The 14,531-nt window shown below is 37.6% G+C and overlaps 1 protein-coding gene across 9 annotated transcripts in view; it reads left to right on the top strand.

Annotated features, from left to right (window-relative positions):
* The window catches only part of NUBPL (NUBP iron-sulfur cluster assembly factor, mitochondrial), a 252,379-nt gene that overhangs the window by 215,973 nt on the left and 21,875 nt on the right, over window positions 1-14,531 (top strand). For all 9 annotated transcript variants that reach the window (XM_027111029.1, XM_027111026.1, XM_027111030.1 and 6 more), the window contains one exon: window positions 941-1,026. In XM_027111029.1, the coding sequence (XP_026966830.1) occupies window positions 941-1,026 (86 nt within the window). The remainder of the gene's footprint in view (window positions 1-940; window positions 1,027-14,531) is intronic.

Genomic DNA, 14,531 nt, shown 5'->3' on the forward strand with positions numbered 1-14,531 from the left:
GATGCTGAAATGTCATGGCAGTGTATATTTAGTTATAAGATGATGGTCATCCAGGTGATCTGGGATATGTTCATTTTTTTCAGTTTATCATCTAGAAGAAACCACAAAACTTAAGAAATTCATAGTGTCTACAAATCATAACCAGGTCTCTGGTGTTTCCACTTCCAGAAAAAATTGCACTGCCCTTTCCCTCAAAACTCTCAAAACCATCTTGTTTCTGTGAGATAATAGTGGAGACCCAGGAAAGCCTCCATCTCCATCTACTCTCAGTGCTGCCTTAGTTCAGGCTACCACTGTTTTGCATCTGAACTTCTGCCACAGCTCCTAGTTTTACCCCACCAGACTATTCTCCACAGTGTATTCTACACTAGTGAGTTTTCTGTAATACAAACTTTTAGAACTCAGCTTAGCTACCACTTCTTTCTGGAAACTTTGCCCCATTTCTTATCACCTGCTTCCTGACCCTATCCATTATCACCTTTGCTATCCTCTCCCCTAGATTGAATTAGTTACCTTTCCTTTATTCTTGTTTTATAACTCCATAACATTCTAGGCCTACCTTATTAAAATGCTTAGCACATTGTGTTGAATCCTTAATTTTGGGTCTCCCCAAGTAGGGTGTTAGGTTCTTGAAAGTGAAGCCTACGTTGTACATCTTTTACGTAGCACATTGTCTGAAAAGGAGGAAGGTTCTGATGATACAGCTGTGACCTTGAATCACAGGTCAGTTGTACTTTTAGGAGGAGTCAAAAATATGCAAGAGCAAAGTAGACATTTCCTTGTCTTTCCCATTCATGTATGTGAAATTTATACAAATTACCTAAATAGTTAATATAGTAGACTCTTTGAGTGTATAATCAACATAATTTTGGAAGTAATCTTTCCATAAGGAATTATATGATAGCATCATTTTGCTCTCTTTTTGTGTTCTTTTGGTTAGGAGCTGTGATTATCTCCACGCCCCAGGACATTGCATTGATGGACGCACATAAGGGAGCTGAGATGTTTCGAAAAGTCCACGTGCCTGTAAGCATTTACACCTTCATTGTTGCAAAAATCTGAAACACTTCTAACTGAAAAAGCAAATCATGGAGAAATACAATCCAAATGTTAATTTAGTTCTGTGCAGAAATCTGTATGAACACCCTACTTCATTTTGATGGTCACTCTAAAAACACATATATAGGCACAAACATATATGCATGTTATATTAATCAAGGAGAATTCTAGAACATCCTTCAGGCATGAATTTTCTGAACAAGTACTACCTTTCTCAACTATTTGTAGCTATCACTGAAAAAATAATAATAAGAGAATTTTAAGAAATTATTTAGGTAGATACACTTGAACAGATCACTGATGGGAAACAGGTGAAAAAGATAACCTTTTTCCTTCTGTCTTCTACAGTTTAACTCATTTGTAACTCACCATTTTCTTGAAAGTATCTAAGAATTTTGTATACAAAAATGGCAAAAAAATAAAAAATACAAAAATAAGAGAAAGGACAATTAAAATCAGGTGGAGTCAGAAGTGAAGTCTGTAAATAACTTGCATGCCATTAGGGGACTTAAATACATGCTAGAAGTATGCCATGAATTTTGCAGCAGCCACAGGGAAAGAAACATAGGACCATTATACAACTGTCCATTTCCATGAGATTAAAAGAGAGCTTGAAGCACTATTTACAATAGCCAAGACATGGAAGCAACCTAAATGTCCATCGACAGATGAATGGATAAAGAAGATGTGGTGCATATATACAATGGAATATTACTCAGCCATCAAAAAGAATGAAATAATGCCATTTGTGCCTATATGGATGGACCTAGAGATTATCATACTAAGCGAAGTAACTCAGAAAGGGAAAGGTAAATACCATATGATACCACTTGTATGTGGAATCTAAAGTACAATACACATCAACATACCTACGAAACAAAAACAGACTCAAAGACATAGAGAACAGACTCGTGGTTGCCAAGGGGGTTGGGGGGTAGGGGAGGGAAGGAACAGGTGTTTGGGATTAGCAGATGCAAACTGTTATATACAGGATGGATAAACAACAAGGTCATACTGTATAGGACAGGGAACTATATTCAATGTCCTGTGATAAACCATAATGGAAAAGAATATGAAAAAGAATATATATATATGTATGTATGTATAACTGAGTCACTTTGCTATATAGAAGAAATTAACACAACATTGTAAATCAACTATACTTAAGTAAAATTAAAAAAAAAAAAAACCTTGCTGCTCAAGAGAAGCAGAGGTGAGAGAAGAGAGGTATAACTCTCCAGGTCCTTAGAAATAAAAGAAACCCTGTATGTAATGAACACATTTTTGTCACCTTTGTAACCATAAATAGAGGGTTCTTCCTCCTAGTGTGCCTCATCAAAATCAAGTGGACTTGTGCCAGAGAGTGGTTTAGAACAAGCATTTCGGTAAGAAGCCAACGTGATGCTTCCATCTCTATGGCTCCTAGTGGCCTTGCTTAATTCAGGGTTAGATTTTTGAGCTTATAGAGCAGAGCTTTTTGGTTTTATTTTCCATGATGGTTTATTACAGGATATTGAATATAGTTCCCTGTGCTATACAGTAGGACCTTGTTGTTTATCCACTCTATATATATAATAGTTTGCATCTGTTCACCCCAAACTCCCAGTCCAAACCACACCCCCACAATCACAGGTGTGTTCTCTATGTCTGTGAGTCTGTTTCTGTTTCATAGATAAGATCATTTGTGCCACACTTCAGATTCCACATTTAAGTGATATTATATGGCATTTATCTTTCTCTTTCTGACTTATTCTACTTAGTATGATAATCTCTAGGTCCATCCATGTAGGCGCAAATGACATTATTTCATTCTTTTTGATGACTGAGTAATATTCAGTTGTATATATATATACCACATCATCTTTATCCATTCATCTGTCAGTGGACATTTAGGTTGTTTCCATGTCTTGGCTCTTGTAAATAGTGCTGCTATGAACATTGAGGTGTGTGTATTTTTTGAATTACAGTTTTGTCCGGATATATGGCCAGGAGTAGGATTGCTGGATCATATGGCAACTCTATTTTTAGTTTTTGAGGAGCCTTCATACTGTTCTCCATAGTGGCTGCACTAACTTACATTCCCACCAACAGTATAGGAGAGTTCCTTTTTCTCCACACCCTATCCAGCATTTGTTATTTGAAGACTGTTTAATGATGGGCATTCTGTGATGGTATCTCTTTGTTAGTTTTGATTTGCATTTCTCTAATAATTAACCATGTTGAGCATCTTTTCATGTGCCTATTGGTCGTCCATATGTCTTCTTTGGAGAAATGTCTATTTAGGTCTTCTGCCCATTTCCTGATTGAGTTGTTTGTTTTTTTGTTGTTAGTTGTATGAGCTGTTTGTATATTTTGGAAATAAGCCCTTGTCAGTTGTATCATGTGCAAATATTTTCTCCCAGTCCATAGGTTGTCTTTTCATTTTGTTTATGGTTTCCTCTGCTGTGCAAAAGCTTGTAAGTTTGATTAGGTTCCATTTGTTTATTTTTCCTTTTATTTCTTTTGCCTTAGGAGACTAACCTAAGAAAACATTGCTACAGTTTATGTCAGAGAATGTTTTACCTATGTTCTCTTCTAGGAGTTTTATGGTGTGATGTCTTATATTTGTCTTTAAGCCATTTTGAGTTCATTTTTATATATGGTGTGAGGGTGTGTTTTAACTTCGTTGATTTACATGTAGTTGTACAGCTTTCCCGACACCATTTGCTGACTAGATTGTCACTGTACATTCTTGCTTCCTTTGTGGAAGATTCATTGACTCTAGCTGTGTGGTTTTATTTCTGGGCTTTCTATTCTGTTCCATTGATCCGTATGTCTGTTTTTGTGCCTAGAGCAGAGCTTTTTAGACTGTAGCCAGGGATTAGCTTCAGAGGGTCTCATGATTCTCTCTCCTTCCCCATCCCCACCAAATTGTACACTTTGTGTTTGTTTTGGTATGGAGAGAATTCTTCAATGAGAGCATGATGCAGTATAAGAACCAATGATGTATTAGAATGAATAGACTCTCAGGGAAGCTTTTGTAAATGTTTTTTATCTCAGGGGAGCTTCTGAAAAGTATAAAATTGTAGAGTAGTGGAGTTGAGATGATCCTCTTCAACAAGTACCTGTTCTCCCTTGCCAGTTAGTGCAGACCTGTACACAGTTAGTAAGCCATGGAGCTCTGGTTGGATCAACATGCCCTTATGAAAATTGAGGACCCTGGAAAAGATGACGCCTGTGTGCTTACCTCCTAGTTGATTTGAGGGTATTCTCACTAGCAGAGTCGGAAAATGTTTGAGGGCCTGGTTTTGTATGAGGATAAATGAGTGATAAAACCCCCCATGGTGTTCTGTGTTTGAAGTTTAGCTTGGAAAAATTTTAAAGCAATGGTAACCAAATGCCCATTTCAGATAGAAAACTGTCTCAATGAAGCACTTAGTTTAACAGTATTATTTCCTGTTATGCCCTCCAAGATAAACGAGTTGCAAGTAATGCCTACTCAGATAACTAAATAAGATTACTCATATGAGATTTTAAACTATAAATCAGCAAAAAGTTAGAGCTATCCACCAAAAATTATGAGAACAAATAATTCATAATCCTTCTTACTGCCACTTCAAGGTCAGGATAATAGCCATTCTATCAGCATTTAAGTGAATGCTTAGCTTCTCATTCCTGTAAGATGAGGGTGGAGGCATGTGTCCAGCTCACTCTAAAGCATCATGAAATCCTTGAGAGAAAAGTTTTTAAAAGAGAAGAAGCCAGACTTTTGTTAGGTGGGTGCCACTGAAGGATAAAAGTTGAGGCTGTCAGCAAGGAAGTATTCCAGGTGAAGGATCTTGGGCTGCACAAGGCTCATAGGACCAGTGGAGGATTAGTTTTGGAGTAAAGGAGCTGTTTGTGATCTGAAAGTGGATGTCGGAGTGTAAGTTTGCAGAGTCGGAGCAGTCCTGGGTCACGACAAGGTACAGGATATGATTGCTCATGGATGTGTGGGGCTGAAGAGGAGTGGAAATGAAAGTCATTGGAAATGCATACTCCCTCTATTATTTTTTGACTCTTACTGTACCTTTATTATAGCCCTCGTTTTTCACCCGTTTTAGTTATTTGCCTTCTAAACAGCAAAAATCTGAAAAAAGAGGGAGAATGTCTTAATCATCTCTTAACCTGCAGAGCAAGACAGGTGCTCAGTAATCTTTGCAAGTGAATGAGTGAGAACTTCCCAGCAGAGAGCTCTGTAAGCAGTTGGAGGACAGCCACTGTATAGCTGCATTGTAAAGGGAATCCTGGCTTCCAGTAGGATGTGGATTTGATGACCTCTGAGATCCTTCTGGCACTCGGAGTCTGAAATTAGAAAATGTTCCGTAAATGTAAAGGAGAAATGTTATGCCTTGTGTATACCACTTTATTTCATTTTTTCCCTGGGTTTTAGTCTTGCTCTCTGTTTTTTCCTTTTGAAGTGCATTAGTTACCATGGAAACAGTGATGTCTTTGGAATTCATTGGTATGGTCAGAGTTTATTAATGTCTACAAGAACATTTTGAAGTTAATTTAAATAATTTCTTAAAACTCAAGGCTCAGATAGGGAGAGGAGAAGAAGAGATGACTATTAAATTCTCTGTTCTCTGCTTGAAATGATATCAACTCTGCCAAATCCTTGATTATCTCAGTATTTGTAGATAGACTATTTTTTTAAAAAATAATAACAATTTTTCAATCTTACACATTTTTAATGGTGACTACTTTATGTGCTGTGTCATTCTCATCCATTTTCTTTTAACATCTTTATTGGAGTATATTGCCTTACAATGTTGTGTTAGTTTCTGCTGTATAACAGAGTGATACATATATCCCCATATACCCTCCCTCTTGAGTCTCCCTCCCACCCTCCCTATCCCACCCCTCTAGGTGGTCACGAAGCACCGAGCTGATCTCCCTGTGCTATGCGGCTGCTTCCCACTGGCTATCTATTTTACATTTGGTAGTGTATGTATGTCATTGCCACTCTCACTTTGTCCCAGCTTACCCTTCCCCCTCCCCATGTCCTCAAGTCCATTCTCTCCGTCTGCATGTTTATTCCTGTCCTGCCCCTAGGTTCCTCAGAACCTTTTTTTTTTTTAGATTCCATATATATGTGTTAGCATTTGTTTTTCTCTTTCTGACTTACTTCATTCTGTATGACAGATTCTAGGTCCATTCACCTCACTACAAATAACTCAATTTTGTTTCTTCTTATGGCTGAGTCTTATTCCATTGTATATATGTGCCACATCTTCTTTATCCATTCATCTGTCGGTGGACACTTAAGTTGCTTCCATGTCCTGGCTATTGTAAATAGAACTGCAATGAACATTGTAGGACATGACTCTTTTTGAATTGTGGTTTTCTCAGGGTATATGCCCAGCAGGGGATTGCTGGGTCATATGGTAGTTCTATTTTTAGTTTTTTAAGGAACCTCCATACTGGTCTCCATAGTGGCTGTATCAATTTACATTCCCACCAACAGTGCAAGAGGGTTCCCTTTTCTCCACACCCTCTCCAGCATTTATTGTTTGTAGATTTTTTTGATGCTGGCCGTTCTGACCAGTGTGAGGTGATACCTCATTGTAGTTTTGATTTGCATTTCTCTAATGATTAATGATGTTGAGCATCCTTTCATGTGTTTGTTGACAATCTGTATACCTTCTTTGGAGAAATGTCTGTTTAGGTCTTCTAAATCCATTTTTGGATTGGGTTGTTTGTTTTTCTGATATTGAGCTGCATGAGCTGCTTGTATATTTTGGAAATTAATCCTTTGTCAGTTGCTTTGTTTTGCAAATATTTTCTCCCATTCTGAGGGCTGTCTTTTCATCTTGTTTACCTCATCCATTTTTGTTGCCTTCTTTTATAAGGGAAAACCAGGCACCTCAATTTGGAACCCTTCCCCTACCATTTGAACTTTTAGAGTCACAGGGATTTCACTATCCAGCCCTCTCTTCTTAGGTAATCTCCTTTCCAGCTCCTGAAAAGTATATTAAAGTATACTCTCTTATTCTTTCTGTACATAAGGGATCACTTAATTTTAATTCAATAAATAGCTATTGGTTTATTCTACAAATATATATTTACTTATATTGAGTGCCTTCTATAAGCCAAGTACTGTGGTAAGCTCCATTGGTGATTTAAAAAAAGGTGAGGATGAAGCCTTTTTCTTTTTTCCTTAAGTACATTATCATTTTGTAGACTAACTCTATTATGGTGCAGGGGCCCTAAATTCTGAGGGACATGAGAACACTTTTCTCTGGGCTATCAAGGAAGGTTTTCATGGAAAAGCCATTCTTTTTTTTTTGTTTGTTTGTTTGTTTGTTTTTAATGTCCCTGTAATTTTGTACATGCTGGTCCCTTCCCTGAGAAGCCATTGTCAGTTCATATTCACTTTTCAAATCCCTGCTCAGGCATTACATCCTCTAGGAAGCTTTTCCCAAACTACCAGAAAAGGTTAATAATTTTTTCTCTGAACCACTTGAACATATATCTAGTTTGGCTCTTATCCCACTACAAGTTTACCTGTCAGTCCCATCAGAAGAATGTGAGCTCTTGGAGGGCAAGAAACATGCCTTAAAAATCCTTAAATGTTCACTACCTGGCATGTAGCATGCATATGATGAATACTCCCTATACTGATATTTGACCTGGGATATAATGCCATCCACAATTTGCTGTTCCCACCTCAAGGCCGCTCTGACTGGCATTATCACTGCCACAGGCAACCTGGTCGTCTTTCACTTCTGGAAGATTTCCATAGTTTCTCTTCTCATGGACTTCAGCATGCTGTTTCCCCATCTGAGAACACTTTACCCTCACTTTTCACCTGTAGCTCCTTTTTATCCTTTGGTGCTTAGATTTTTTTAAAAAATTTATTTATTTTTGGCTGTGCTGGGTCTTCATTTCTGTGCGAGGGCTTTCTCTAGTTGCGGTGAGCGGGGGCCACTCTTCATTGTGGTGTGCGGACCTCTCACTGTCGCCAGCTCTCCTGTTGCGGAGCACAGGCTCCAGACGTGCAGGCTCAGTAGTTGTGGCTCACGGGCCCAGTTGCTCCGCGGCATGTGGGATCCTCCCAGACCAGGGCTCAAACCCGTGGCCCCTGCATTGGCAGGCAGATTCTCAACCACTGCGCCACCAGGGAAGCCCCCTTTGGTGCTTAGATTGAACAGCTCTTTCTCTGGGGGACTTACCCTGACCCTGTTGACTAGGTAAGCTCTTTCTAGTGTATGATTTAGTAACACTGTTTCCCCTTTTGTAACTGTTTTCACATTTTGTCAGTACTTTCACATTTATAGTGCCATAAGGTCAGCTCCAGCCACTGACCCCCTTCTGTGTTCAGAACATATAGCTGCACTAAATATATACTGAATGAATGATTGGAGGAGGATTTTCATAGGTATATCACAGGACTGGGGGAGGGACAGAATTCAGTCTGAAAAGAATCAGGAAATCACAAGTGTTCAGGGTTGTTCAGTTTGTCTATAGCTGAAGTAATATGTTTGGATATGTCTTTGCTAGGCCTAGGTTTAGTCAAGCTTTAGACACTAGAGTAAGAAATTTGGACATTCTTCTTGAGATTTTTAGAGGCGTCCATAAAGAATGCTGGATAGGAAATAGACAAAATTAGAGTGGAGCTTTAAAAGGATTTAATCTGATAGAGATGAATAGAAAGAATAGGAGCCAGGAGAGTGTGGAGGCAGTAAGGAAGCATTAGCAATGGTCACAGTCATTCACAGTGAGGTTATGACCCACAAATGAGTCAGGAAATCAATTCAGTGAGAGATGTAACCAAAGTTCTTAAACAATATCAGGGTAAATTGCCCTTAGGAAGAGAAAGTGTTATTTCATAGGGATATGGTCTCAGTCATAAACATATATACGTGTGTTTTTGTATCAGATCAAGATGTCAAATATTTTTCTTATAAGACAGTTTTAATAAGTTGGGAAAACGCTAGTGTAGGTGATAGGCAGTAAGGGTCTGATTTAGAGTAATGGCAATGAAAATGGAAAGGGAAATAAATGTAATCGACATTTTGAAAGAAGAATAGACAGGCTTGGCAATTGATTACATAGAGTAGGGTGGTTAGAAAAAAAAAAGGCAGAAATCAAAGGGATTTTGAGAGTTAGGCTGCCGTTAATAAATCTACCAGGAGCTAGTTTTTTACTCAGGTTGACAGTGAACTAGAAATAAGAGGTTAGATTCTCAGTCACAAATCCCTGCCCTATCTCTAAGCATTGTGATTTAAAACTGTTTGGCAAGGAAGAGACTGGTAGAGAAAATGATTTGGTGTTGGCCTTTTTAGTACTATTCACATCACATGATGTATGTGACTGTCCCTTCTCCTAACCGAACCAGATTTTTTATTTATCTGTATATTTGTAGCCTCTTATACACAGATTTTTTAAAGCACATAGAGAGCTATATTCTTTACGTATATCTTTTATGGTTGCAAATTAAATTACATTAGAAATTGTATTATAATTTTAAGGCAGTAGGGTACAGCTTACAGAGGCACTTTTACGTAGTAGTTAAGAAGGGTGAGCTCGGGAGTCTGAATGCTAGAGTTCAAATCCTAGATCTGTCACTTTTTAGCAGTATGACCTGCGCAAGTTACTTAATCTGTGCCTCAGTTTTCTCATTCATTATATGGGAATTATAATAATATTTCCCTCAGAGGGTTGAGGTGAGAATTAAGTGAGGGCTTAGTACAGTGTTTGGTACAATCTAATCACTCGATGTCAATATAATGTTATATAATTAATGTTTATTATAATTGCTATCATGAAACATAAATTTATAGTTCATAGGTGTTTTTGTATTTGGCCTAGGTATTTTGACTAGTCTCTTTATTTGCTAATAAGAATTTTAACAAGAAATTTTAAAAAATTTAGATAAATAGTGTCTTTGAGATCTCCTTATTTCTTGAGTATTTTAGTTGAGCCTAAATTGTTCTTAATTGATTTATTAAGTTGTTAAAGTTATTTAGAGTCTAAAATTCTGCATTATTTAAAATTTGCATTATTTAATGTCGGCTAATTGCTGTCACAAGTAGACCTCAAAATTTATAATGATGCAAGCACAATAGACGCTTCTTTCTTGCTCATGTAACAGTACTAGTATATGAACAGGTGAGCATGGTGGCTTTCTTCCACAAAGTCATTTAGGCTGTTGGAGCCTCTGCCATTTTAAAATGTGACTTCTAAGGTCACCATTGGGCCATCCTCATTTGAGCTAGCCAGAAGAGAAAGACAGTACAGAGAGATGTCATGGGAGCTTTTTATGGATGAGGCCTGGTTGTGGCACACGTACTTACACTCTCATTCCCCCAACTAAAACTCTGTTATGTGATCACAGTCATGTTTCTCAAGGAGCCTGAGAAACATAGGTTAGCTATGTGCTAAGCAAGAAAGATGAGACCATGGATTTTGGTGAGCAGCTAGCTGTCTGTGCTATAGTTGACGTGGCAACAAATATATTAAAGCCTAATGCTGGTCACTGAACTTTTTTTTTTCTTATAATTAATTTTGAACATTCTAGGGACTTCCCTGGTGGCGCAGTGGTTGAGAATCCGCCTGCCAATGCAGGGGACACGGGTTCGATCCCTGGTCCAGGAAGATCCCACATGCTGCAAAGCAGCTAAGCCTGTGAGCCACAGCTGCTGAGCCCACATGCCACAACTACTGAAGCCCACACACCTAGAGCCCGTGCTCTGCAGCAAGAGAAGCCACCGTAATGAGAAGCCTCACACCGCAACTAAGAGTAGCCCCCGCTCGCCGCAACTAGAGAAAGCCCGTGCGCAGCAACGAAGACCCAACTCGGCCAAAAAAAAAAAAGAGAGAGAGAGAAAATTCTATGACTATTTCAGCCTTGCAAATAGTTAATTATTTTATAAAAGAGAGATAGGAATTTTGCTTTTGTTTTTAGCCAGCAGGTTTTCTTTTACAGCTGGCTAAAAACAAAAAAAAACAGAGTCCTACTGCGGTGTGGATTTTTTGGTATTTATTTGTAAGGGTTAATGATTATATTGTCTCCTAAGAAAAATTAGGTGATCTTAGAACCTAAAATAGTTGATTCTTATCAATGTTTTCTTTCCGTTTTCCATTTTTATTACCAAAGACCCTACAAGTTGTTCTTAGTGATGAGGATCAGAATTGTAGTTTATTCTTTTTCTGGCACAGTCACCATTCATGGCAGTAGGTTATCCATTTGGACCAGGAGTTTCACATCTTAACCCTTGAATGCCTTCAAAACTTATGTGTTCATCATATCTGTCTCGGAGCTTGTTCAGCATCTAGTTTGTCTTTTGGACCCCAAAAGTTCTATTTTCTTTAATACCTCAAGCCTATCTACCTCACAAAACAATTTAGAAATAGGTAATCTTACATGAAAGTGGAGGCAAGTGACACATTTATTCTTTTCATCCTTGAGCATAGTTTTTTCCTCTATGATCATCAAGTTCTCTCACTTGATTCTTTGAGAAATTTAATACCTTTGATGTATTTAGAGAACCTTTCATTATTGGCTTTGCAGGCCTTGGAAGGTGCTGTTAGTATTCTTTCTAGGAACGCTATTTATTAGTTTGCACATGATGTATCGCATGTGGCTTCCTTCTGCACAATTGGGTAATCTTTCCACTTTTGAAAAATGACTTTTCTTCAGTGACAACCTTTATAAGACTGAGTAGGTAGCATTATGCATCTCGGCCATAGTTGCATCTTAGAGACTGAAGATGTTTGCTCATTTTTGTCTTTCTCTAGCATCTCTCAGAAGTCCATGTATGCTTTAAACGAGAATGCTGTTCTATGTGGTTTACATGAATTAAACTAATCTAACCCTCACAACAACCCTGTGAAGTAATAACATTATTTTCCCCATTTTGCAGATGAGGAAACTGTAGTACAGAGAGATTAAATAATTCGCATAAGGCTACCCATCTGTTTAGTGGGCCTCTGGGATCCTGTCCTAAATGGTCTGCTTTCCAGAGCCCACATTCTTAATTGCTATTTCTGTGGGTTATCTAGAGTTGAGGTTTAGTAATGTGAATGTCATAGAATATCACAGCATGAGAGATTAAGAGGAGTCTCCTTTAAATTTGCTTTCCTTTGGGGTCCTGATTGCCTAGGGCAAATAAAGGCAGAAAATTGGTGGATTGAAAAATGGGGAGGAGTTAAGGGGACCATAGGTTCTGTTGACAGTCAGGAGAGGTATACTGAGGGTGTTAAGGGAAAGGGGAGTTTCGTAGCCAGGAGAAGGGAATGATGTCTGAGGCTCAGCTGCATCAGTGAATGATGAATATGGTTCAAATCAGGTCTTCCCTTATAACTGTGCTCTTAATTACTGTTTTAAATCTCCCCACTGAACTGGGTTGACTGGTCAATAGTTTTAGGCCATCTAGTTCCATGAACAAAATCCTGCAGTTCATTTACTTGTCGTCTGGTTTTGTGACTTCCACACATAGACCCAGCTGATTTGAATTTTGGCTCTGTTATTCACTAACTGTGTGACCTTGAGCAAATAATTTAGCTTAAGTGTTTAGTGACCCATCTCATAGGTCGTTGTGGCAGTTAAGTGAGATTACATGTACAGTACTTTGCATAGGTCTTAGCACATGACATTGTGAAGGGTAGCTCTGAATGTTATTGTTACAGTGGTAGGTTTTAGAAATCATTACAATTCCTCATTTTAGAATTCAAGGCATGGAGAAGTTAAGTTGTACTTCATGGATCCGGAGGTAGTTAGTTGGTCCCTGAGAGGAGAATGAACGCAGGCCTCCCCATTAATTACCAGACTACTTCTGAAAGAGAAAACAAGAACACCCATCTCATTTTTTAAAATTATAATATCCGTACACATGCTTCAAGGAATATACCAAAAACTGGTTCAAGGCTAATGGAGAACTGAAAAGCACTTGTGAATCTAATAATTTCATTTGTTATTATTCATTCTCTGTTTAACAGTGAGTTTTTCCCCTTCATTTTTTCTTAAATCAAAGCTCTTAATCCTTGTGACAGGTTCCATCCGGCAAGAATTTAACCTGATTGTAACCTTGAAAAATTGGATTATGTAGTAACCTGAAAATCTTGCTTGTTACTTACCTGAATCTGGGTTTAAAATGCCAAGAAGAAATTAAAATTGGGGTCTTTTGAGCCTGCTTAATTCAATACATTTAGACACAAAAATCCAGTATTTCAGGGCAATGTTGATATTTCAAGACAGTCAATTTTTTAAAAGTTAATAAAAGAGGTACCCTCCTGAGCCAGTGATGGATTAGAATAATGTAAGAATAACATGCTAAAGGTTTGTGGTGGCTGATGTTAGACAGGCATGTAGCATTTACTTTTTTCAGTAAAACCAGCTGAGGTAAAAAGAAAAAAGGATCTTATACTTTGATGAGACATTAAAAAATGATTGAGCATGCTTACAGCTGCGTCTCAGTGGTATTATGTAAATTAAGCTATGGCAAAGCAACAGTTTTCTAATGTTTCTATGATCAAAGGATACACAAAATAGCTCTACAATAAACACAGCTTAACAACATATAAAATATTCACACAATATAAGGCTTTTTTGGGGAGTGAGGGTAGGGGGTGGTCGTGTAGATATGTATTCTTTCCTATTTAAAAGCAGAATTTTTATGAATTGTAATATGGGCATTATAATCTTCTTTCTTATTACATTAGCTACCCCTGTTCAAAAATAATTGAGTATAGAGGACTGCTCTTAAATGAAGAGGGCAGTGTTTTCTAATCTTTTTAATACTGGAAGCTCTCTTGTAAATTTTCTTCCAGCTAACCCCATGTTTTGAAAAAGTTGTTCAGCCACATAGTCTGCATATCTTAGGAAGTAATTTATTTTCTCTTTTCTAGTTAAATATATGTGTGTGTGACTGTTGTATGAGCTTCTGAACAGAAAGAGATAACCACACGAGTGTTAGCACACTCAGTTGATGTAATTTCAACTAAAAGCAAAGAAACTTGACAGTTTATCTGTCCTGAATAGTCTTAAAGGTAAATGTTTCATTTCTGTTCAATTTTTAAAAATATTCATAAATCACAGACCCTGATAATTTTTTTTTTTGCATCTTTAGGACCTTAGAGCAACATTAGGTAGGAGAACTATCAAAATAAGTTCTACAGTCAGCCTTTAGTTGTCAACAGCAGCACTGTCCAAGAGAAATGTAATTCAAGCCACAAATGTGATTTTAAAGTTTTTAGTAGCCATTATTTTAAAAATAGGAAAAGACAGGTAAAGTTAATTTTAATAGTATACTGTCATTTCAGCATGAAATCAATATAAAAATTGAGAATCAAGCAAAAAGGAATTGCATTTAAAAATACTAGGAATTCTGACAATTCAGTAGGAAAAGAATCACATAATCAATGGAAAAAATAGACAAGAGACCTGAACAGATACTTCACAGAGCAGAATATACAAATGACCAATAAACATGTAAAAATATGCTTAACTT

Source organism: Aethalodelphis obliquidens, unplaced genomic scaffold (genome assembly GCF_003676395.1).
Source record: "Aethalodelphis obliquidens isolate GAN/ISIS:26980383/991018 unplaced genomic scaffold, ASM367639v1 scaffold10, whole genome shotgun sequence".
In the NCBI taxonomy this organism is placed as follows: domain Eukaryota; kingdom Metazoa; phylum Chordata; class Mammalia; order Artiodactyla; family Delphinidae; genus Aethalodelphis; species Aethalodelphis obliquidens.